Here is a 26,803-nt window from a genome sequence, read left to right on the forward strand (position 1 = left end):
GCATAGCAAGTATATGACAATAACTAATTTATCTAGGGTTTAATTTATTAGGGGGTTTTGATCGATTGAGATGGCGAATCCACTCTACGGCTACAACACTTCATCATACGGAGCAGCATCAGCTGCCGCTGCTGCTGCTATTGCCGCCACCCCCAGTCTCTCATCTTTCTACGCCTCTCGTTCTCTTTCCGACCCATACCGGCCAGACTCCACCGCCCTCCGCTACATCAGGTCGGATCCACTGGATCCATCGTCCTCCAACTCCAAGTACTCCCTTTCCGATCAGCACCGTCGTTTTCTTCTTCGGGCCTCCTCAGCCACTTCCCCTACCGCTTCAATGTACGAAGGCCTCCGCTACTCCACCACGCCAAATGCCACGTCGCATTTGGGCTCTCAGTCTTCATGGCCCTCCGCGGATGTCTCCGCCGCCGACTCCCTCCTCGCCGGCATCAAACGCCCCTCTGAAGGTTAGCCCCACCCTCTCTCTCTCTCTCTCTCTCTCTCTCCCTCTCTCTCTCTCTTGACAATCTCTGTTTGGTTACCGAGAAAACTGAACTAATGCTACGCTTTTACTGATTCTTTTCATTTGCCGGCTGGCTCTAGGTCGGGCTTATGGTTGTGAAATTGGGGTAGGTTGTGGTGGGTTTAGGGTTCCGGTTTTGAACTTTGGGATTTTTGGGAGTGTTCTACAATTCCTATCTATTAATGATTGGGAGCCGGTGTGATGGATAATGCTAATTCTATTGCATATGGCTGTATTGTAGACTGCGAATCTAGCGAAAGATTGCTTCTTAGTTTATTGAGAGCCATGTGTTTCTGTTATCTTCATAAATCGTGTATGCATTTTCATACGCTTGCAAATGCGTGGGGTGCTAAGTTCATTGATTCTGAAAAGCTGCACATGCATTCTAGAAACAGATGAGACAGTATTAGTTTAACTATATATTATACTTACTAGTGGAACTTAAGGCAAGCTCAGGTCTTAGCGATGTCGGTTTTGTAGCATATGTTATTAAACTTGATGTGTAATTTATAGTATTTTGCTGTGTGTATTGTGATATATTATTGGTAGACTGCTTTCGGTTCTAGTTCTAAGCAATGAATGTTATTACTACTTACCAACTAGTAATCTAATGAACTAATAGAAGTCAATAACCTTAAAATGTCAGCTTTAAATAACGAATAAATTGGAGGAACCTAGAACTCAAGCCAATATGTGATGGTATTCTAACAAGAAATCACTAGAATCCATCACTTCATCTTTTGAGAAGCGGCAGCGTTAATGTGGCGATTGCATTATCCAACATGGACATTAAGTGACACTGAAATATTGAGAAAGAGGGAGAAGGGAGCCTTCTCTGTAGGTTGTAGTTGGCTATGCGAATTTCTTTTGGGAAATTTTCTCATTCCTATTTACTTAAGGAAGTTTAATTTATTTTGATAATAATAATAATGACAAGATTTTTATCTTATATTTTTTTGTTAATATATCAAATAGGTGACCTCGTTTTAGAAAAGCAAGTCAAGGAATGTGATCTAGGAGCTTATGAGGTGCGATCTAGGAACTTATGAGGTGCTTAGCCTAGTCTTAAAAGGAATATATATATATATATATATATATATATATATATATATATATATATATATATATATATATATATATTTTGATAAGTATATATGTATAAAATAGGTGCATATCTGGGTGGATAAAAAGGTCGATCTGTCTTTAATTAGCTGTGTGGCATGGTTTCCAATTTGGCTGATTGATTGCTGTTTTATAGAAAAACTTATGGTTAACAAAATTTGGTCGTTGTTTATATGAAGTCACATCACACTTAATTTACCTTGTATGAAAATAATCCTATGATTAGCTTATTTAAACGAGTGGATAATCCAGCTAGATATATATTTTCAGTTGCCTACTGAACTACATAGAAATCACAGTTTTTCTGTAATTTTACACCTTTTATTTTGCATTCAATTCCTTATTTATTGCTAAAAAAATTATCCTATGTAATCTTACTAGTAAATGTACGTTCTTCTAAGCCATACTTATAAAGTAACATATATGTTTCCTGTGGTTTTCTTGTATATACTTGTCTACTATGTACTATAGTGCTCTACCATCAGACTGTTTTGGGTGCCCATAACGCGATTGGGCAAACTGAAGCTTGGTATTCTACGAACTCTTTAGCCAAGCGCCCTAGATTCGACAGTGCAAGCAATTTGCCTATATATCCACAGAGGCCAGGAGAGAAGGATTGTGCCTACTATATGCTCACGAGAACCTGTAAATTTGGAGATAGCTGCAAGTTTGACCATCCTATTTGGGTTCCTGAGGGTGGAATCCCAGATTGGAAAGAGGTGACCATTTACTGCTATCTTCTATGCCTATGGTGATTATATTTTACTAGACTATAAATATAAAAACTATCATATAATGGTAGTAGTAGTAGTACAGTTACTTCTTAAATGCTATGTTTTCATAAACGTATTTTTCATTGTATACGTGAATCAATGGTATAAGCTTATGTCTTACTGATAATTATATGGTTGTTACCAGAATGCGTGGATAGGCATTACTATGGCACTTGCATATGTTTTAAAGTTTCTTACTTCTTATATTTATTTCTTGGTGTTGACAATAGCTTTTATACTATTATTCTTATCTTGGATGTAACTCTGATACCTATATCAAAGATCTGTAAGAAACCTGGTCATGGTGATCACTGGACAGGCAGCCAGTGAGGTTGCCATGTTTCCAGAGTTGGTCTTCAAATGGTCATGTCTTTATATACATATTTCCTCCCTATTCCCCCTTCTTCTCCTCCTCCTCTTTAGTTTTTCATGATTATTATTCAAGTGCTTTTCTTAATGTTTAATGGGAAATTTATTAATTATTCTCGACGTTGCAAGAATAATTTTAATTTTAATCTTATTACACATATTTCCTTGCTTTTCCTTCTGTTTTTTTCCCCTCTACTTTTACTAATTAGCTATTAGTACATTATATAACAGTTATTTTTACTCATTTGGTCATCATATATGGGATACTCAAGCTGCTTGGAAGAAAGAGCGGTTTATTTGTCCAACTTTCTCTGGGCTGATAAAACCGATGACCACATGAAGCCTTATAACTTTTCCCAAATCTCCATTGCTGCACTTGTTTGATAATTTATGTTTTTCTGTTGAGAGAAAATGTCTTATGGTAATATTTACTCGATCAACTTTCTCTGGGATAGAAATAAGGGGAGGGTCAGTCGAGTTAAATCATGAAGTTGAAAATTCTTTCATGGAATGTGAGAGGTTTGAATGAGAGGGATAAAAGGTTGAGGGTTAGAAATTTGCTTAGAAGTTGGAAGGCTGATGTTGTTTGTTTCCAAGAGACAAAGATGGATTTCATTTCGTATAATTTAGTGAGGAGTTTATGGGGATGTCCGTATGTGGAGTGGTGCTTTGTTCCTTCCATCGAGGCTTCGGGGGGTATCTTGCTCATGTGGGACAAGAGGGCTGTTGAGAAGGTAGATATAGTGTTGGGAAGTTATGTGGCGGCATGTTCCTTCAAGAATGTTGAGGATGGTTTCGAGTGGGCGTTTGCGGGGGTGTATGGTCCTGACAGAGTTATTGCTAGGTGTTTACTTTGGGAGGAGTTGGCAAGGATCATGAGCTGCTGGGACGTGCCGTGGTGTATTGGTGGGCACTTCAATGTCACTCTTTATTCTAGTGAAAGGTCGAGGGGAGCTAATTCTCGGTCGGCAATGAGGGACTTTGGTGAGTTCATTTCGGAACAGGGCCTCATGGACCTTCCCTTAGTGGGGGGGATTTCTACTTGGTCAAACAATAATTCTTGGTCTAGGCTTGACCGGTTTCTTGTTACCCCGGATTGGGAAGCCCGCCACCCGGACTTGCGTCAAAAGAGGATGCTTCGGGTATGTTCCGATCATGCTCCTATTATTTTGGGTTGCAGCTCTCATGAGGGAGGTAAAAGGCCTTTCAAGTTTGAGAATATGTGGCTTAAAGTGGAGGGTTTTGTGGACAAAGTGCGCAGTTGGTGGGACTCGTATTATTTTCAGGGCACTCCGAGCTTCATCCTTTCCAAGAAGTTGCAAGCTCTAAAGTGGGATTTAAGGAGATGGAATGCTCAAGATTTTGGCAACATGGGGGTTCGTATTAAGGATCGTATGGAAGATCTCAAAGCTCTGGATAGGGTGGAGGAAGAAAGAGGGTTATCCTCGGAAGAGATCAAGAAGAAAAGGGTGCTCGCTACTGAGTTAGAAACCTCTCTCCTTCAAGAAGAAATTAGTTGGAGGCAAAAATCAAGAATCCGTTGGTTGAAAGAGGGTGACAAGTGTACTAAATTCTTCCATCGGATCGCTAATGCCAACCGTAGACAGAACTATATTGAGTCTTTGAACATTCATGGAACTACTACCTCTGATCAAGAGGCTATTAGTAATCATATTACTCGCTTTTATGAGACTCTCTTCACAGAGTCTCTTAGCTGGAGAACGAGGTTGGACAATCTTCATTTCAATATGTTGGAGGAGGAAGAGTCTTCTAGCCTAGAAGTTCCTTTTGAGGAAAGGGAGGTGTGGGAGGTGGTCAAAAAAATGGATAGGGACAAGGCTCCAGGCCCGGATGGTTTTTCTATGGCTTTCTTTCAGGATTGTTGGGAGGTGATCAAAAAGGATGTCATGGCTGTTTTTGTGGAGTTCTATGATCGAGGTAAATTCGAAAAAAGTCTCAATGCTACTTTCATTGCTCTTATTCCGAAGTCGCATGGGGCTTCCGATCTGAAGGACTTCTGTCCTATTAGTCTTGTGGGGGGGATTTATAAGATCATTGCGAAGGTCTTAGCCAACAGAATGAGGGGAGTCATGAACCGGGTCATCTCCAACCCGCAAAACGCTTTTGTCAAAGGTAGACATATTTTGGATTCGGTGCTTATTGCCAATGAATGCCTGGACAGCCGTCTCAGATCCGGGGATCCCGGCCTCTTGTGTAAGTTGGATATGGAGAAGGCTTATGATCACATGAACTGGAAGTTTTTACTCTATGTATTAAGAAGGTGTGGATTCGGTGACAAATGTTGCTCTTGGATTGAGCATTGTATCTCGTCCGTGCGGTTCTCGGTGTTGATCAATGGTTCGCCCTCCAGTTTCTTTGTGAGCTCGCGTGGGGTTAGACAAGGTGATCCTCTATCGCCTTTTTTGTTCATTTTGGTCATGGAGGCTTTTAGCAGGATGATTAATGTCTCCATTAGTAGGGGCTTCATCAACGGGTTCTATGTGGGTGCCAGGGAGCATGAGCGGGTTTCGATCTCCCATCTTCTTTTTGCTGATGATACATTGGTGTTTTGTGGGGCACCTTCTGAACATGTTAGATTTATTAAAGCTCTCAGTATTGGCTTCGAGGCGGTTTCCGGGCTAAAAATTAATCAGGCCAAGTTTGTTTTGGTCCCAGTCGGAGATTCAGTTGAGACGGATGAGTTGGCCGGCATTTTGGGTTGTGGCATTAGCTCTCTTCCCTTGAAGTATCTGGGCCTTCTGCTAGGGGCTTCCTTCAAGCAGTTGGCTGTTTGGGATGACATGGTGGAGAAAATTGCTAGAAGGTTGGCCTCTTGGAAGCGTTCTTATTTGTCCAAGGGGGCGAGGCTCACCCTCATCAAGAGTACCTTATCCAATCTTCCCACCTATCTTTTGTCTTTGTTTCCCATCCCTATCTCCGTGGCGAATCGTATTGAGAAGATTCAACGGGATTTTTTATGGGGAGGTTTCAAGGATGAGCCCAAGTTCCACTTGGTCAGTTGGCACGAGGTTTGTTCTCCGATTACTAAGGGAGGTCTAGGGATTCGGAGCTTGCGTCTTTTCAATCAAGCCCTCTTGGGAAAATGGTTATGGAGATTTGCAAATGAGGAAGAAGCTTGGTGGAGAAGTATCTTGGTGGCTAAGTATGGGGTGGTTTGGGGTGGTTGGCGTTCAAGTGTTCCTCGTGGAACGCATGGGGTGGGGTTATGGAAACACATTTGTGGGGTTTGGAGGTCGTTTCGGTGCCACTTCAGATTAGTTCCCGGTTTGGGGGGGAAGGTCAAATTTTGGGAGGATTGTTGGTGCGGCGAGACGCCTCTCAAAGATGTTTTTCCGGGTCTTTTTAATATAGCCTGCAACAAGGATGCTTCTATTGCGGATATCCGGGAGTGTGTAAATGGGATGGTGCACTGGAACGTTACTTTTACCCGTAGTATCCATGATTGGGAGGAGATGGCCTTAGCCTCGTTCTTCTCGCTCTTGTATTCGTCTCCGATCCGGGGGGAAGGGGAGGACCGAATGTGGTGGATTCCTTCAAGTAAAGGGAAGTTCGAGGTCCGTACCTTCTACAGGAGGCTTGCCTTTAAGGAGCCTAACCATTTCCAGTGGAGAAGGATTTGGCGTACTAAGGCTCCTTTGCGAGTGACGTTTTTTGCATGGTCGGCCGCCCTTGGGAAATCTCTCACGCTGGATAATGTTCGGAAGAGAGGTATTGTTGTGATTAATCGTTGTTGTATGTGTGAGGCGGATGGGGAGTCTGTGGATCATCTCTTCCTTCATTGTGGGGTAGCGCGCAAGTTGTGGGAGGTCATCTTCTCTCGCTTTAACTTGAGTTGGGTTATGCCTAGAAGCTTCATGGAGATGTTTGCCAGTTGGTGGGCGGGAGGTAGAACTAGTAGTGCTGTGGTTTGGAAGATGGCTCCCCTGTGTCTCCTATGGTGTCTTTGGAAGGAAAGGAATGCGAGATGCTTCGAGGATTTGTCGAGGAATCTCGAGGATCTTATTCACTTCTTTTTGTACACCTTATTCACTTGGACAGCCGGCTGGCTTGCTCCTTTAGTGATCGAGTTTTCTGATTTTCTCTTTATGTTTTCTTCTTCTTTCTCCCCTACTTAGTCGCTCTCTTGTATACTCCCTGTGTACTTGGGTTGCGCCCCTCTGCGCTCTTAATGCATTATTACTTATAAAAAAAAAGTAGTTTTTAAATTGATTGAAGAAGTGGGTCAAGAAGTTTAAGAAGCCCTAGACTGATTGCAAGATATCTTCCAATTAATTGGCATTATAGCTTAGTTGATTAGAGTTGAGTTGAATGCCTCTTTGTTAGATTATTGTCCATTTGGTAGGACAGATTTTAGGGAGGATGGAAGAGGAAGGAAAGAAAATGGGAGGGGGGGGGGGGGGGGCATTAAATTTTTCAACTGTTGGTATGAGAGGAGAGAAAGGAAAGAACGAGGGGAGGGAATGCTTTCTTTCTGCACCCACATTTGTTCATCCTCCCGAATGTGGAAGGAAAATAATTAAAGAATGAGAGAGAGGATAAATGGAGATGATTTGTAAAGGTTGAACTTGATTTGATGATCTGTGCCAGACCACTGTTTCTTGCTTTGTTTAGTGGACTACATTACATAGACATTTTAAAATGAAAAAAGTATCATGCTGTGTCCGTCAAATTGCTAGTAACTTGTATGGGCATGATTATGTGTAGTAGATGCCTCCTATGCTACAAGTACTAAATAGTTGTTCCATGGAAGAGACAGCATATCCCCAGGCTAGTTCTTTTGTAAGTCCCACCAATATACTTTCGTATTTTGTTTCATTATTGCATGGATATATCGAAGAGCAAAGCACTCATGTTGGGCTTGCTATGTTATAAAGTCCTTAATTATACCCATACAATATGATAGTGAGCAAAGCACTCATGGTGGGCATGCTATGTTGTGAATGCATAGACCTACACCTACAAGTTGCACTGGAGTCCATGCACTATAGGCTTTCATTTGATGACTACCCAATTGCCTGCAACAATGAGCATTTTTTCATAAAATCATCTATCTTGCTGTTTTATAATTTGTATATATATCCAGCTTTGCCGGTGTATAAAAACCCTTGTTATTTTTGTTTTTGTATTTGGTATCAGAGAATGAATATATCCTCTTTAGCAAATTTGTAGATTTTACTACATGGAGGTTTTTATCATGTCACTCATAAATCAAACCAGGCATTTGCAATATACATTTACTATAACCAACGGGCTCGGTGATTCAGAATTGTTTAAGCGGTGGGTTTGCTATTTGCAATTTTCTGCTTTCTTATAGTTCTTTTATTAGGAATCTATTTCTGTATCTTCATTGCTTAATGGCTATTTTCTTATGGCATTTCATTTTTGGGAATATACATTTCTGCCTATTTGCTGATCAGTGCTGAAAGAGCGGGAAAACAACTATAATTTGATTTCTTGTATATTTAGGTTCCACCTCTCGCTATAAGTGAATCCCTTCCTGAGAGACCAGGGGAGCCAGACTGTCCAGTGAGTAGTACATTAAACTATTGTTCTCTCTTTTGTTTAGCGCATTTGAGCATCCAAAGTCACTATTTCATTGCCCATTCCATCTGTTTCAGTACTTTCTAAAAACTCAAAGATGCAAGTTTGGTTTGAAGTGCAAGTTTAATCATCCAAAAGATAATTTGGTGACTCTGGTAGGTGCTATTCAACTGAAATTTGCCAGATTTCGTGGTTAAGTGGATTGATTCTTCTTTTTTATTGTAATATAATGCTTTATTCTGGTTTCAGTGTGGTTCAGAAGATGCTGGCATATATGCCTTACCTGATAGACCATCTGAGCCCCTGTGTGCAGTAAGATATGCAATTCTGCCTTCTCCTTGAGCATTATTTTTTTTGTTTGTGTTGTTTATTGTGTTTTCTTCATACTGCTCAAATATTAAACAGTTCTATATGAAGACTGGAAAATGCAAATATGGTCCAACCTGCAAGTTCCATCACCCAAAAGATATTCAGATATCATCAATTGGACAACAGAATGGTAATGGTGAACAGACTGAATCAACAATTAAGACAGAGTGGGCATTCGGAGATGCAACACCATCTAATCCTCTTACTTCATATACCCCAGCATTCATGTATAACACCAAGGGGCTTCCTGTAAGACTGGTAATGTAACTTTGAAATTTTTGTTGGTAGCTAAATTCCTTCTGCCTTGATTTATTTATATTGTTCAACTAAATTACTTAATCTACACTAATTTCTTGGTGAAGTTTGACGATTTAGAGAATTTATCTTTGTGTGCTTGTGTGAGTTTTAGAAAGGGGAAAATTAGGTTTTTAGGATTTAGTATAAAGAATTAGGTTTGGGAAGCATAGGGTTTAGAATTCAAAAAATGGTATTGAAATGGAGAATGGTAGGCTATAAAAAATTAGAAAAAAAGAGCTCGAGCTTGATGAAAATTTTTGATTAATTTTGATTCTAACCGAAAAAATTAAAGAATATGAATGTGTAAAGGACAATCTAAGAAGTAACATTATCCACTAACTGTATGAACTTATTATATGACATTCTTCCACCATTGGTAGGGTTACCCTCATTAAAAGCACCATTTCCAACTTACCTACGTACTTGTCTCTTTTTTCTCATTCCTGTTGCTATGGCAAATTGAATAGAGAAGCTCCGACAAGACTTTTTATGGGGTGGATTAGGTGAAGAATTTAAATATCACCTGGTTAACTAACCCAAAGTTTGCTCTCCTATCTCTGAAGAAGGCTTAGGGATTCGGAATTTGAGCTTTCTAATCAAGCCCTTTTAGGGAAATGACTGTGGCGTTATGTGAATGAAAGCGATGCTTGGTGGAAAGTTGTCATGGATGCCAAATACGGCTGCAATTGGGGCGGGTGGTGCTTTATTGATCCCCTAGGGTTGTATGGAGTGGGGCTCTGGAAGTACATTGGAAGGGGGTGGAGGTTATTTTCAAGCCAGACCAAATTTGATCCGGGTGATGGATCCAAGATTAGATTTTGGGATGACATATGGTGTGGTGAGACGAGCCTCAAGGTTGTTTTTCCAGTTTTATATAACATTGCTTGTGTGAAGGATGCGCCTGTGGGAACAAATATGGATTATTTGAGTGGCTCCCTTCAACGGAATGTTAGCTTTGTTGGCTTGGCTCACGATTGGGAAGTGGATATGACGACTTCCTTCTATTCCCCTTTGTACTCCAATAGAGGGAGAAGAGGAGGGGAGGCCAAGCTTTGGTGGACCTCATCTCGCAAAGGGAAATTTGATGTTAGATCTTTTTATCCTAGTGTGCAAAGACAATCCCTCGTTCCCTTGGAAGAGTATTTGGCGAACCAAGGCTCCCTTGAAAGTGCCTTTCTTCACCTGGTTGGTGGCTCTAGGGACCATTGACAATTCAGGAAAAGACTTCATCATGGTTAATAGGTGTTGTTTGTGTAAACTGAACGGGGAATCTATTGATCATCTTCTCCTCCATTGTGAAGTCGCCAGTGCCTTATGGAATGCCATCTTCAGTTGCTTTGGGCTGTCCTGGGTTATGCCTAATAGCGTGGTGGATTTGTTCGTCTGCTGGTGGTCGATGGGTAACTCTCGGATTGCGGCCGTATGGAAGATGGTTCCTCTATGCCTTATGTGTGGAGCTTGTGGAGGGAAAGAAATGATAGGAACTTCGATAACCAAGGGAGGACTATAGAGGGGCTCAAGTCTTATTTCTGTTTTTTCCTCTTTACTTGAATACTTGCTTATTTAGCTCCTTAGTAATTAGCTTTTATGATTTTCTTGTTATCTTTTTTCTTTCTTCTTAGGAGTCCTCTTGTATACTTCCTGTGTACTAGGGTTGCGCCACTTTGCGCTTTTTGATATTACAAACATTACTTATATATATAAAGTCCTATTTCTATCATCCTCTCCTTGTCTTAATTTGAAAGAATACAACCTCTCAAAAAAAGATACTACCGCGTTGACCTCCCAATCCTAATATGGTCTAGTAAAAATTACATTCCACTGAATAATCCCTTCTTGAACTTGCATGTTATTTGTCACCCACATATTTTCTCTGAGCAATACTAAACAAATCCTGATAAGAGATCTTCAACGGACTATACCCACACCACAAATCATACCAAAAACTAACCTTTGACCCATCCCTCACCTCGAATCTAACTAATTTGGAAAACATATCCCACCCCTTTCTTATATGTTTCCAAACTGCCACTTCGAATGTTCCCATAATCTCCTTAGAGCACCAACCTCCCCTTATGTTATCATATTTGGTCTCTATTACCAATCTCCATAAAGCATCTCTATCCATAGCATACCGCTACAACCACTTTCCCAAAAGAACTCAATTGAACTGAATAGATTTCTAACTCTCAACATACCTGACTTTATCATAGTGCAAATCCTTGCCCAATTCACTAAATGGAATTAAACTCATCCCCAATACCACCCCATAAAAAATCCCTCTGCAGTCTCTCAAGCCTAGTGGCCACTCCCACTAGGATAGAGGAGAGAGACAAGTAATACGTGGGTAAATTGGATTGAGTATTCTTAATTAGAGTCAGTGTACTACCCTTAGATAAATAAAGTTTTTTCCATCTAGCCAACCAACGTTCCATCTTTTAAATAATGCCATTCCAAGTAGCAATGGCATTATAAGAAGCACCCAATGGCAAGCTCAAATACTTCGTTGGCAATGATGAGACTCTACAACCAAGAATACTTGCTAATTCTTCTACATCTTCCACTTCGCCTAGAGGAACAATTTCTAATTTTGCTAAATTGTTCCTTAATCCCGAAGTTGCTTCCAAACATAAGAGAATACACCACAAATGTCGAATTTGTTTAGAACTAACATCACAAAAAATCAACATATCATCAATGAACTGTAAATGAGACACTACCAATTCTGGATTATTCCTCAACCCACTTAAAAACTTGTCAAAAGACCCCTATCCATTGTCCCAGTCATAATCTGGCTCAACACCTCCATAATCACCACAAACAATAGCGGCGATAATGGATCCCTATGTCTCAACCCACGAGAGCTAGAAAAAAGTCTAGACAGTGTTCAATTTAGAAGAATGGAAAATTGCACCATAGAAATACAATGCTCTATCCAATTCCTCCATTTCTACCCAAATCCGCATCTCTTTAACAAATAAAGCAAGAATTCTCAATTTTTCATGGTCATACGCCTTCTCCAAATCCAACTTGCACAACACCTCGGGTTCCCTCGATCTGATCCAAATGTCTAAGCATTTATTAGCGATTAGCACTGAATCCAATATTTGTCTACCTCCAGTGAAAGCATTCTGTGAATTAGAGATAATCTTTCCCAACACCAAATTTAGCCTGTTTGCTTAAACCTTGGAGAGAATTTTATACTCCCCACCCACTAAGCTAATTAGCTGGAAGCGCTTCACTTCCACAACATCTGCCTTCTTTGTCATACTTATAAAAAAATGGGTGTTACTGCAGAAGAGTTGCAGAAGATTTTTTTTTTAGAACTTGTTAGAAGATCTTAAAGATTTGTAAGATATATCAACAGTTGGGCAAACCCCTTAGCTGCACATGTGCTCTCAGAACTAGGAAAAATATATGAATAGGATATAACTACTTCGAATATATTATATACCATATACTTGTAATATATTTTGAAGTATAAATTAACTCTCTCTCACACACACACACACACACACACGTATATGTATCAAATTTGTACTCCAATGAAATTAGGTACTTTGTGGGTTAGACATGTGATTGAGTTTAATTGAGCTCTATTGGGAAAATAATTATGGCGATATGCAACAAAGGGGGAGGCTGTGGAGGTTGGTGGTGGAAACTAAATATGATAGTTTAAGTGGAGGTTGGTGTTCTATGGAGGTAACATGACCATTTGGAGTGGGAGTGTGGAAATACATATGGAGGGGGTGAGATTGTTTTCAAAATTTGTTAGATATGAGGTGGCTGTTGGGTCAAAGATCAGGTTTTGGCATGATGTGTAGTGTGGGGAACAGCCTTCGAAGATATTTTATTTGGAATTGTATAGTACTTTGCTTGTAAGAATATGTGGGTGGTGGAACATATTCAGGTCTGAAATATGAATATCAAAGAAATATATCTTTTACCAAACTCTTAAGTGATTGAGAGGTGGATTTGGTTTCCTCTTTCTTTGAAATATTGTATTCTCTCTAAGTATGGCAAGGAGATGTAGATAGAGTATGTTGGATCCCTTCCAAAAGGAGCAAGTTTGAAGTGAGGTCATATTGTCATGTAACATTATGCCCCGCTGCTGGTAGGTGGTGTGTGAATGTGTGAGGGAGTGTCTTAGACGATTTTGTTGGTTTTGCTATGTTGGTTACGATGGGTTATTTGGGCTTTTTCTATGTCGAAGCCAAACCGTTCTAGATTAGATAAGAGGTGGGATCCCGAGGAATTCTTTTGGCTGAAAGGAGTATAGGAACATTTAGAGCGGTGATGTTGGGTAAGCCAAGTGTGATGTGGTTGAGGTCGATGATGGAGGAAGTGATTAGAGGGACGGAGTTGAAATAATTTTATAGGTTGTTTAGGGCTGGGAGCACAACTTTTGTTGTTCAAAGGCGTGCAAATGACCATGGAAGATTTCTGGAATTATTGGAGTATGGTGTATGTGAGCGGAAAAAGCTTCATAGCCATTCCAGAGGGAAAAGAAGGGAGAGGCTGGGTGGGTTGCTGCATAGTTGTGGAAACTGGTAAACATTTTTGAGTCTTCTGAAAATGGTTGTAGCAAGAACGAGAAACTCAAGGGCGTTGCTCTACTCGTGACACGTTTGGTGGGGGAGGGCATGCGGATGTATGTGGAGGCTTTGGTGGGGAAAGGGTATGAGAAGGACAAAAGTAATTTTGATTAGGGATAGTATCGGTAATGAGGAGAATCAAATGATGAAGAAGGTTGCTGTTTTTGTGAGAAAGATACTGACGTTACCCGGAAATCAAGCTGGTGGAGAGGCTGGAATGTTTCCTTCAGAAAAGGAAATTTTACTAAATTTCAGTTGTGTGAAGGATATGTTGCTTTTTATAAAAGATGAAGTGGATAGGTGTCTAAGTAAACTGGAAGGCTGGAAGTAGGCCAATATAAAGTTGGGCTTGAGAATAAAGTGGTAAAGTAACATGATATTCGGCCTGTTGGAGGGATTCAAAATGAGGTGGACCTGGGCTTGGTAAGTAGAGATATGAGCTGCAATCTTAATAAGTCGTTTTGGGCTGGAAGGTAAAACAATCGGGGGGGAAAGGGGTTCCTAATATTAGGGGGGCCAAAGACTTGGTTAGTGAGGAAGCCACAAACCCGTCGAAGCATTGTGAAGGACCGACAAAGAAGGAGATTGTTTATCAAAGGCGAGTCAAAACAAACAGAGAATGCTATTTGGAAAGTGAAGGAAAATGGGCGGTTTTGGGTGTTGGGTCAAGCAAGTCTATTAAGGAGGAGGCTATCCCAACTGAAGTAAGATTTGTTGTGGCAACTGACAGAGTACGGGAGGGATGCGATGATGGTGGTAGGGTGGTGATGGAGCAGTTGAAGGGGGTGGTTATTGCGAATAAAGATAGTGTCTGTTCGAATAATGAAGATGAAAGGGGAAAACTTCAGTAAGGGTGGGTAGCGATCCAAATAGTCTAGTAGAAGCATCTAGAAAATTTGTATTGTGTTCAGACTAGGCTAGAAGGGGTGTGGGTGTCACGATAAGGGTGAGTTTGGAACAAACGAGGACGATAGGAGTGGAATCTCCTTAGGTGAGTTCAAGAGTAAAGCCTCTTTACTCTTAGACGGCGGCTTGGCTTGCTGCTTTAGTGATCAGTTTTTCTGACTTCCTCTTTCATTTCTCTCCCTCTTAGGCGCTCTCTTTTTATATTTCTCGTGTATGTGGGTTGCGCCCCTCCGCACTTTTGCTTTATATTATTATTACTTATAAAAAAAAAAAAAAAAAAAAAAAGAGAGTTCAAAAAAGGATGAAGGGTGTTTTGGTATTGGTAAGGTGGAGGTGAGTTGTCAATTGGGTGGATCTTCGTTGAAGGGGAATCGTTTGAAAGCTGAATTCGAGCATGGGTCAGGGATAATTTGACTGGGGGCTTAAAAGAGGGGCTATATTCAGGAGTCATTTTTGGTGAGCCGGAAGAGTATTGTTTTGTGGAGGAAATTATGGGAGGGGGACCAAGCAGACCGCAGGTGAAAATTGATGGAGAAGGGGATATAGGGTTTTTGACAACTGGGGATTTTGGTACTGCTTTGGTACCATTGGAAAAGGATTAGGCGGAAGGAAGTATAGAGGGCTAGATTATGCAGCTTGGGCAGGAATTTGAGTTAAATGGAGTTGTGTTAGATAACAAGTTGCTAGCTGCGGGTGGGGCATGGATAATTCTTGTGTGGCAATGGTGCCTGTTGCTCAGGGAAGTGAACCTATATTAGTCCATCCGTTGGCTGTGGTTGAAGAATGATGTATCCCAAATTCGGTGTCACCAGATTGGGTGGTTGAAAGGGTGAAGGATTTCTGTCATGTTGTAGGGTTTGTCTTATGATGGCTTGAGAATCAATTGTGGTCGTTATTTTTTGTAATTGGACCTAATATACCTCATTCAATTCTGTGGGTAATGTATCAGAATCAAGTGTTCAGCCAGGAACTAAAGGTTATTAGGAGTTAAAAAGATTGGATTGTTTTGTCAATTATGATAAGAAGGGAGGGGTTTCTAATAGAGGGAAAGGAAAAGGGTGGGCCTCGGATGGTCCATTGTGAAGCCTAAGATTTTAGTGTGGAACGTAAGAGGGTTGAATGATGAGGATAAAAGTTTGAGAATTAGAGGGCTTCTTAGAGATTGGAGGGCAGACATTGTATGTTTATTAGAGACGAAGTCGGAGTATATTTCTAGGGAGGAAATTTGTTATTTATGGGGTTGCCAACGTGTGGATTAGATATCTATGGGGTCGAGAGGGGCATCAGGTAAGATAGGTGGATGGTGGAGAAGATAGAGGAATGTATGTGAATCGTGTTCATCTAAAAATGTTGTGGATAATTTTGTTTGGGCGTTTGCAGGGGTGTATGGCCCAAATATTGGAGTAAGGAGGTATATTCGGGATGAATTGGTCGGTCTAATGAGTTGTTGGGAATTGTTGTGGTGTATAATGGGTGATTTCAATGTGTTTCCGAGCGAAAGGGTCAGGCGACTCCAGACACTCACCGGCTATTGCGGATTTTTCCGATTTCATTTTTGATAAGGGCCTTTTGGACACTCAGCTTGTAAGTGGGAAGTTTACTTGGTCCAATAATCGTGGATGACAGGGTTGGCCTAGGATTGATAGATTTCTTCTTTCTCTGGAATGGGAGGAACATTATTCTGATGTATCACGGAGGAAACTTCCAAGAATCTTGTCTGATCATTTTCTTTTGATGTTGGATTATGGTGTGACAAGTGGAGGTATTGGGTATTTTAAATTTGAAAATATGTGGTTGAAATCAGAAGGGTTTGTGGAACAGGTGAGAACATGGTGATTGTCCTATAGTTTTCAAGGAACACCTAGCTTTATATTGTCAAGCTAGTTGAAAACATTGTAAGCTGATTTGAAGAAATGGAATGAAGAGGTATTCAGAAATGTAGGTAAGAAAAAGAAGAATATGTTGGAGGCCAGGGGGGTATTCAGGAGCTGGATTGTATAGCAGAGTGCCGAGTTTAAACGGCTGATGAGAGGAGGAGGAAGGATGATATGTTGAAGGAATTGGAGAGAGTTATTCTTCTTGAAGAAGTGACTTGGAGGCAAAAATCTAGGGCCTTGTGGTAGAGAGAAGGGGATAAAAATACTTTCTTTTTTTTCCTTTTTTTCACATGGTGGCTAATTCTCATCAAATCTATAATTCCGTGGATTCTTTAGTTATAAATAGATCTCCACATAAATAAAAGAGCATATATTACAATTTTATAAACGGCTGTATTTTGATTAGGTTAGTTGGCGACTAGAGGTGGATGGTCTCTCGTTCCTTTCCATTTATGCAGATGAGAGTAATTGGTTGGAAAGAGAATTTGAGGAGAAAGAAGTGTGGGAGGTGTCGAGGGAGTGAATGGTGACAAGGCTTCGGGATCAAATGGTGACAAGGCTCCAGGATCGAATGGTTTGTCCAAGGCTTTTTTCCAAAAATGTTAGGAGGTACTAAAAGGGGACATTATGGCAGTTTTTAAGGTCTTTTACAGTAGACAGCAGTTTGAGAAAAATTTTAATGCAACATTTATTTCTCTCATTCGTAAGAAGGGGAAGTGTGGTGGACATTAAGAACTTTAATCCTATTAGCTTAGTGGTTGGGATCTACAAAATTATATCCAAGGTTTTAGCGAAGCGGTGTTGGGAAAAATTATCTCTAATTCACATAATGTGTTCATTGTCCAGTAGACAAATTTTGGATTCAGTCTTGATTGCTAATGAATGGTTAGATAGCTAGTTGAGATTAGATCTGGGGAGCCTGGAGTGTTGTTTAAATTGGATTTGCAAAAGGCCTATGATCATGTAAATTGGAAATTCTGGTTTTAGGGGAGAAATGGAGGAATTGGGGTTTACATTGTATTTCTACGATATGGTTCTCCATTCTTATTAATGGATCACATTCTTTAGTAGATCTCGTGGGTTGAGACAGGGGAATCCATTATCACCGCTATTGCTTGTGGTGGTGATGGAGGCATTGAGTAGGATGAAGTTTGCTTTTAATGAGGTTGATTTATTAATTATCTGAAAAAAAAAAAAAAAAAAAATGGATGATGTTTGCTATAGTGGAGGGGGGACTGTTGTCTAGTTATTTAATGGGGTCGAGGAACAATGACTCGTTGGTAGTCTCATTTATTGTTTGCTGATGATATTTTGATTTTTTGTGATGCAGCCTCTAAATAATTAAGACATTTGTGGTGTGTTTTCTTATGTTTTGAAGCTATTTCGGGATTGAAGATTAATATGGCAAAATAAAAATAGTTCTTGTAGGTGACGTGAGAGATGTAGAAGGGCTGGTTTGCATTCTTGGTTGTGGAGTATCTCCTTTACCGACTAATTATTTGGGATTGTCATTGGGTGCTTCTTATAAGGATTTGACGATTTGGAATGGTATTATTGAAAAAATGGAATGTTGGTAGGCGGGTTAGCAAAAGCTTTAATTTGTCTAAAGGGTGGTAGATTGAGTTTGATCAAGAGTACTCTTTCAAATTTACCTACTTATTTTCTGTCGCTTTTTTCCCTATCCCACTGGCGTGGCTAGTAGGCTTGAGAAACTTCAAAGAGATTTTTTATAGGGTGGTATTTGGGATGAGTTTAAATTCCATTTACTAAACTGGTTGACAATTTGTACCCCAATGAAATCAGGTGGTTTGGGGGTTCAAAATTTGGGTCAATTTAATCGAGCTCTTATTTTTTGATGAGTAATAATGATATACAAAAGCGCAAAGGGGCGTAACCCACATACACGGGAAGTATAAACAGAGAGCGCCTAAGAGGGAAAGAAATGAAAAAGAAAGTCAGAGAAACTAATCATTAAAGGAGTTAGCCAAGCGGCCGTCCAAGAGTAAAGAGTAAAGAAGAAAAGATGAGTCAATTCCTCTATAGTCCTAGTGGAATTTTTAAAATATCTAGCATTTCTTTCATTCCACATACACCATATAAGACACAGAGGGATCATCTTCCACACAACCGCGCTTCGAGATCGTCCTCCCGACCACCAGCTATCGAACAAGTCCCTCATCCTGCAAGGCATGACCCAATGCAACCCAAACCGATTAAAAATCGTATGCCAAAGAGCACTTGCGAGCTCACAGTGGAGAAGAAGATGATCGACTGATTCTCCGGTCTTCTTGCACATACAACATCACTTCACTACCACTATGTTCCTCTTACGCAGAGTATCGTGAGTCAAAATTTTGCCTAGGACCGCAGTTCACCCGAAAAATGCCACTCGCAGAGGCCCCTTAGTACGCCAGATGCTCTTCCAAGGAAATACCTCATGATTAGAATTGGACAAGGCCTTGTAGAGCGACTTAACCTCAAACTTGCCCTTCTTGGACAAAGACCAGCAAATACGATCTACAATGCCTATGGAAATCTTGCAAGAATACAACCGATCAAAAAAAGGAGAAACCAAATCCATCTCCCAATCTTGGACGGGCCGTACAAAAATGACATTCCACTCGACAACCCCATTCCTCCAAGTAAAATTATCCTTCACCCAAGCTTCTTTGTGTCTAGCGATACTGAATAAGGACGGGAAGGCTTGCTTCAAAGAATGATCCCCACCAAATATCATGTCAAAAACGAACTTTCGAACCCTCCCCCACCTCAAACCGAATACCTTTGGCGAAAAAGTTCCAACCTTGTCGAATATGCTTCCACAAGCCCACACCATGAGAACCCGAAACCTCCTTCGTGCACCACCCACCTTCCTGGTCTTCATACTTAGCTTTGATAACCTTACACCATAGAGCCTTGTTCTCATTCGCATATCTCCAAAGCCATTTCTCCAAAAGAGCTTGATTAAACTGGTATAACTTTCGAATGCCAAGACCACCATAGCATAGGGGACGACAGACTTGGTTCCAATTTACAAGATGCAACTTAGGCTCATCTCTCATACCTCCCCACAAGAAATCTCTTTGGACTTTCTCAAGCCTTTTAGCTACATTTACAGGAATCGGAAACAGAAACAAAAAGTAAGTCGGAAGATTAGTCAACGTGCTCTTAATGAGAGTTAAACGACCTCCTTTAGAGAGATACATTCTCTTCCAACCTGCCATTTGACGCTCCATCTTTTCGATCACATCATTCCACATAACTATATCCTTATATGGCGTCCCAAGAGAGAGACCCAAATACTTCATAGGCAACTCGGCAACACTACACCCAAGGTAATTAGCTAAAACCCCAATGTTCTCCACCTCACCAATAGCCACAATCTTTGACTTACCAAGATTCACTCTCAAACCCGAAACAGCTTCAAAGCACAAGAGAATGAGACATACATACCGGATTTGCTCGACAGAAGCTTCACAAAAAATCAAAGTATCGTCAGCAAATAAAGAGTGAGAGACCATCAACTCCGATAAGACCCTATTTCCCACCGAGAATCCAGTCAAAAGGCCTTGGTCTACCGTCGCATTCACCATCTTACTCAATGCCTCCATAACAAGCACAAACAATAACGAGGAGAGAGGATCCCCTTGCCGAATTCCCCTAGAACTATTAAAGAATCCTTCCGGAGAACCATTCACAAGAATGGAGAATCTTACCGACTTAATACACCACTCTATCCAAGCCCTCCACCTCTTGCCAAAACCATACCTATGCAGCAAATACAAAACAAAGTCCCAATTTACATGGTCGTAAGTCTTTTCCAGATCCAATTTACAAAGAACACCTGGCACCTAATTTCATGCGACTATCCACACATTCATTTGCAATGAGAACACAATCTAGGATTTGCCGACCCCCAATAAAAGCATTTTGAGAATAGGAAATGACCTTACCCAAAACAGTTCTCATCCTATTGGCAAGAACCTTAGACACAATTTTGTACACCCCTCCCACCAAGCTAATGGGCTAAAAGTCCTCCATCTCCACTGCATCCGCCTTTTTCGGAATCAAGGAAATAAAAGTTGTATTCAAGCTCTTCACCAATTGACGTCTACGTTGGAATTCAGCAAAAACCGCCATAACATCTTGTTTAACAACACCCCAACAAGCTTGAAAAAAAGCCATGGAAAAGCCATCTAGACCCAGAGCCTTATCACCATCCATGCCTTTTACCACCTCCCAAACCTCCTTTTCCTCAAAATCTCTTTCTAGCCACCTATTATCCTCCTCATCAATGGACAAAAAAGGTTGGTTATCCATTTTAGGACGCCAAGTGCTTTGTTCCGAGTATAAACTTTGGTAATACTGCACAATGCGATCTTTTACCTCAGCTGGATCACCGGATAATTCACCATTAATACGAAGCACTTTCACATGATTGTACCTTCGATGAGAATTAGCCATCTTGTGAAAGAAACGAGTATTTCGATCCCCCTCCTTGAGCCACAAAGCTCTCGATTTTTGGCGCCAATGAATTTCTTCACACAACAAGGTATTCTCCAAATCTTTCAACATGTCCGCCTTCCGAATCTTCTCCTCCTGATCTAAGCCTATCAACTCTGCCAACTCATCCATCTCCTGAATACCTCCCAACAACTCCTTTTTCCTCCCAATATCCCCAAACACCTCCTCATTCTACTTTTTCAAATCCACTTTAAGGGATTTCAATTTATTAGCAAGCACAAAACTAGGTAAACCCTCAAACGAATACGACCCCCACCAGGAATTAACCTTGTCAACAAAACCCTCTGCTTTAAGCCACATATTTTCAAATTTAAAGCACTTGTTACCTCCGCAAGGAGTCCCACAATCCAGTAATAAAAGGAAGTGATCAGAGAGCAGGCGTTGAAGTCTTTTTTGTGACACTGCTAGGTAGTGATCTTCCCAATCCGAGGATAGCAAGAACCGGGTAATCCTAGACCAAATCTTATTTTCTTGATTATTAGACCAAGTAAATTGACCTCCCATCATCGGAATGTCCACCAAATTGTTCTCTGAAATGAAGTTGGAGAAATCCATCATACCCAAAGAATAATAAGAAACCTTAGAGCGCTCACTAGGAAACCGAACAATATTAAAATCCCCGCCAAAACACCAAGGGACCTCCCACACATTCATCAAACCGGCTAGCTCTTCCCAGAGTGCCCTTCTCTCCACTGCCTTATTCGGCCCATACACCCCCCCCAAAGGCCCAAACCCAGTTATCCTCCACATTTTGAAAAGAGCATGCCAAAGTGAAATGCTCCACACACTCGTCCTTACACTCCACTACCCTCCTATCCCACATTAGTAACATCCCCTCCGACAAACTATTAGACCCTTTATACTTCCACCCCACATGTTGACCTCCTCAAAGACTATGAATCACCTCACGGGAGATAGCCTTCATCTTAATCGAGCTCTTCTGGAACAATGGTTGTGGCATATGTTATGAAGAGAAATGCTTTATGGAGATTGCTAATAGAGACCAAGTATGAGAGCCTACGGGGAGGTTGGTGCTCTAAGGATGTTGCGGGGACTTTTGGAGTCGGAGTTTGGAAAGCTATCAGAAGGAGGTGGGAAACATTTTCAAAATGTGTTTAAAGTATGAGGTGGGTGATGGGTCAAAGGTGAGTTTTTGGCTTGATGTGTGGTGTGGGGATGTACCTTCGAAAATATCTTATCTGGATTTGTTTAGTATTGCTTGCAACAAGGATGCATGGGTGATGGATAATTCATAATATATTCTGTTTTCTTGGCACCACTAATTTGTTTCCATAGAAATTTCCAGAAAGAGAGCAAACATAGCTTTTGACATCTTTTAACCTGACATTGCTAGAGATGTTGAGAGATGGAGTACTTGGAAATCTGTATTCTTTAGGTCTTAACTTTCTCATCTTTTATTTTTCTCATTGGCAATAATGGACAAATTGAGGGTTCATAAAAATAATAATAATAATAATAAAATAAAAAGGCGCCAATTCATCATTGGCACAAGGTGCTTATTGACCCAGTAAAACACTAAAAGGGGCTCCGTACTTTTCTCAACAAATAAATGGGCAGTAAATGACCCAAGCCATAATATGACTCCCTATTCTGCCCTAACCCACCCGCTTGCACGCCTCCCCCCCCCCTCTCCCCGATGTCTTCAGTATAGTGGGACTCCTTGCCGCAAAACACTGGCTGATTCCCCCTCTCTTTTTCTTTTGCTGGTTTCAATGATTCTATCATGTAGGAACGTCCATTGCTAATGTATTCTCTTTCTTCTAGCAGGGTGAAGTGGATTGTCCATTCTACCTGAAAACTGGCAGGTAACTATTGGCATATTTATGGTGAATTGGAAAAGACAGTTTGGAATGACAAAAATTAATAATTTTCTTTCTTTTTTGTACACCAGTTGCAAGTATGGTGCAACTTGTCGCTACAACCATCCTGACCGTTATGGTATTTCTACAATGCAGAAATTCATTATTTCAAATTTTAAATGAATATAGGATGCATCTTTTAATTCAAATATCTTTTAAATGCTTTTTGCTTCAAAGCTTTGATTGCTGAGATTTTTGTGCAGTAATTAATCCACCTGCTGCTGCAGTAGGCCATCCCATTGTAACCTCCCCAGCAACTAATCTGAATATTGGAGTTGTCAATCCAGCTGCCTCTATTTATCAGACTATTGACCCTAGATTGGCTCAGCCAACGGTAAATTGGAAATTGTTACTATTGGATGTTTTTTCTTCTTTCGTGGGTTCTGCCATATAGAAAGGGCTATATTTATCTTATTATTAGTTTTCTCTAAGCATATTCATCTTATTTTTTTGATTTAGTTCTCTCCCAATGGATTGGTGCAGGGTGAGGTTAGAAACCTGTTGGTGGCCTCCAATCCAAGACCTCCATCCATTTTTTCGTCAAATTAATAATAGAAATAAAGTGAGATTACAATGAAAAAAAGCAGAACATAAAAGAAAAAAGAGAAAAAGAAAAATTGCCCTATGCAGTGGCTAGGCAGGTTGTCCTATGTAGTTGGTGGGTAGGGCATGTGGCGGCCCTACCCAGCCATGGTTGGCCACCTAGCACAACCTAACCACCCATGGCAGGGAAGGCCTTGCCTACCCAGCCACAGCAGTGGTTCGGTAGCCCAGCTGTGGTTGGGTAGGGTGGTAGCAGCTCTGCCGAGCCACTGCATAGTTGCTTATTTCTTTATATTATTTTTTCAATTTTAGGGCTACAATTGTAATTTTAAGTTGTTTCTATTATTAGTTTGACGAAAAGGGATAGAGATCTTGAATTTGAACTTGGCCAAAGTTTGGGACTTAAAATTCAAAAAGTTGAAGATTTGGGTCTTAAAATCGAATTAAGGTTTTGATTTTAAGATGCAAATTGAGGTTCTTATCTTTTTGAGGTAAAACGCAAGGGGTGTTTGATATAATTTTTTTTTTCTTTTCTTACAGAAAATATTACGTAAAAAGTATTATAGATAGAAAAGCCAATATTACAATTTTGGAGTAAAAAATTATGTGCATATATATACAAGATTAAAGGTAAAAATTTAAGATGTAGATATATAATGCTTGGAACTTAGGAAGGCCATATCTGTAATAACAATATTTGTTTTCTTTTCTTTTCTTTTTGCCGCCTGCTGGTGGAGAGGGAGTAATATGTTCTATAGGGCCTAAGTACATAATTAGGTAGACTATGGAAAGGAGGTTGACATCTTTCGTATGTGTCCCTCCAAGCATATGCCTAGCTCTGCCCCTAGATTGGTGGGGTTTTTTTTTTCCCCAGTGGGTGCTAGAAATGTAGGACTGACAGGGATGCTTTGGCTCAAAGTTCGGAAACCAATGTTTCATTTTAATAATCATTCTGTATCATATACTCCTACATACGTTAATGAAAAGAAACCTAATATGACATTAAAGAAAAAATGGGGTTGGTGGTCAGACTCAGTTTAAGAATCATTGTTCCTGTTTGACAATTGTTCTTTTTATGTGCTTATCAAGTCGCCTGCTAATAATAATTTTAATTTTAATTTGAGTTCATAGTTTTGCAGTCTTAGCCGGTTAGCCTTGCTTCTTATGTCCTCTGTGCAGAGGACAAGCTGGATGCGCCACGTGTGCATCTGAAACGTGCGGTATGTTCAGCTTGCTTCCTTTGCTTACAGGCAATGGACACAAACTGGACCATGTATCAAGCTCCTTTTCAGAGTGTTGTGTACTTCAACATAGCCAATACGAAACTGTTTGCACTATATCTGCTTTGCAGTTTAATTTTTAATTTTTACTTAAAAAGATGTTCTGTTATTGAACTTGTGTCATGGGTCCTTCAAGAGTTCATATATCTGCTTTGAATTGTTTTGTTTTTAATTTTTTTTTCTTGTTCCCTGTAAACATAAAATAACTAAGTTTGCTCTGTGAAGATATAATTATCTTGATGTCGTTAGCCACTATTTCTTTTGAGTTTTCTGGTGACTTGTTGATTATGAAACATTATTGTCATATTTGCTTAAGAACTGATGCATGGTTTTACTTTTGATCCAAAAAAATGTGGACAGAAAAAAACTGATGCATCTTTCTTTGTTTGCCTGTGGCAGGTGGGAGTGGGCCCAACAATCTATCCTCAACGACCTGGACAAATTGAATGTGATGTGCGTATGTTTTACCTGACTTGAATGCATGTGATCTTTGGCTTTTCAGACTTAAAAGAGTCTTAGATCATTCCTAGTAATGAATAAAATTTGGGGTTCAACTATCAAGGAGCTTGTCGATGCACTTGTAGAATGATTCATGACTATTATCAGATTAATGCTGTTAATTTTGTGGGTGTTAGTGTTATTACTGTTATCCTTGTAATATTTCATGACTTATATTCAGATTCCGACAATCTAGTTGTTATTACTGATATTGTAATACAAGACTGGTTTCAAAACTTTTTACCGTTAAGCATTTCTTTTCCTCTCTCTATCCAGATTTGGTGGACTTTTCAAGTCATTGTTAATGAATAAACCAATTCACCCTTAATGATTCTGTGTTTTCCTTCTTTAATCTTGTAGTACTATATGAAGATGGGGGAGTGTAAGTTTGGGGAAAACTGCAAGTTCCATCACCCTATTGACCGTTCTGCTCCATCGCTGGCAAATCAAGCTCTGCTACAAGCTGTTAAGCTCACGCTTGCCGGATTACCTAGGAGAGAGGTAGGCAATGTATACTTCATCATCTAACTTCCATGTAGTATCTCCCCATAATTGGTTGGTACAATAAAGGTGTCATCAATTTCTGTAAGAAATAATTTGCTCAGGCAAGTAGACTTCACAAGTAGATAAAAGTCACTGTGCTCGGGCAAGCGCCTCGTGTGCCAAAGTCTGGGCACACAAGGAGATATAAATATGCAAGAAATAGTAATTGGAGGGGATACAATTGAAATTGTTATTATCTCTTTCTTGTAGTTTATATATGTTATACATGTGTAGAAAGAAGAGAACTAATATGGTGCCTATCTCTCTTACAGGGTGCTATCATCTGCCCGTATTATTTGAAGACAGGCACATGCAAGTTTGGTGCAACCTGTAAGTTTGACCACCCACCTCCCGGAGAGGTAATGGCAATGGCGACGTCACAAGGAACATCGGTGACAGTGGGAGGGGACGAGGAAGAGTCTGAATAGGTTCAGGCACAGCAACAGTGGGGGTTTGTCTTTTTATAGGATTCATTTGTTTGCCTTTGTTTTTCTTATGACATACTACATATACCACTTGTCCTACTAACCTGTGTTGTGTGATTTGTGGCAACTGTCAAGGCATCACCGATGGACCCGAATTACTATTAGTGGTTATGTTTTTGCATATATTATTTACCTTTTTTTTTTTTTTTTTTTTTCTGTTTTATGATGATCAAGTTGTTGAATCTTAAAGTTGGTGCCATTGTTTAGAAATATGTGTGCACAATCAGTAAAAATAGAGTATTGCCTGATAATGTATGTGTGAATTATTAAGGTTCCCTCGCACTAGCGTCTGCTCGTTAAGCTCTCTTTCTCTCGAGTTTCATATCAAGTCATATTGTACATTGAATATTACAAAAAACTTACAAATAGAATAAATATACTTCATAAATTACAATGGATGGATGTACTAAAATCAAAATATAAAAGTGAGTACTTTTATTCATCTGCTCCTCCTTCCAAATCCTGTGGTGTGGTCTCTCAACTAAAAAACCAGTTTCTGTGTCAAATGTTGTGGGGTACTACGCCACAAAGGTTTGGGGATTTTTTTTGTTTGGGGAGATGATGTATAGCATTATTCAAAGTTTATGCATTAGAACTTTACATCTAAGACTAGGCTGTGTTTACAGAATAACTTAAAAAAAGAAGGGTTAAATACTT

The 26,803-nt window shown here is 40.1% G+C and overlaps 1 protein-coding gene across 1 annotated transcript; it reads left to right on the forward strand.

Moving 5' to 3' along the window:
- HUA1 (floral homeotic protein (HUA1)) lies at positions 1–26,416 on the forward strand. Its single transcript, XM_059598786.2, has 12 exons — positions 1–467; positions 2,117–2,364; positions 8,275–8,334; positions 8,427–8,504; positions 8,599–8,661; positions 8,755–8,976; positions 22,706–22,743; positions 22,830–22,876; positions 23,001–23,131; positions 25,020–25,073; positions 25,479–25,619; positions 25,934–26,416. Exons 1-12 carry the CDS (start codon positions 71–73, stop codon positions 26,087–26,089), a joined length of 1,635 nt encoding a protein of 544 aa, XP_059454769.1. The 5' UTR covers positions 1–70; the 3' UTR covers positions 26,090–26,416.
- The last annotated feature ends 387 nt before the right edge of the window (positions 26,417–26,803 follow it).

The sequence above is a fragment of the Corylus avellana genome, chromosome 7 (genome assembly GCF_965113065.1).
Source record: "Corylus avellana chromosome 7, dhCorAvel1.hap1.2, whole genome shotgun sequence".
Lineage (NCBI taxonomy): Eukaryota > Viridiplantae > Streptophyta > Magnoliopsida > Fagales > Betulaceae > Corylus > Corylus avellana.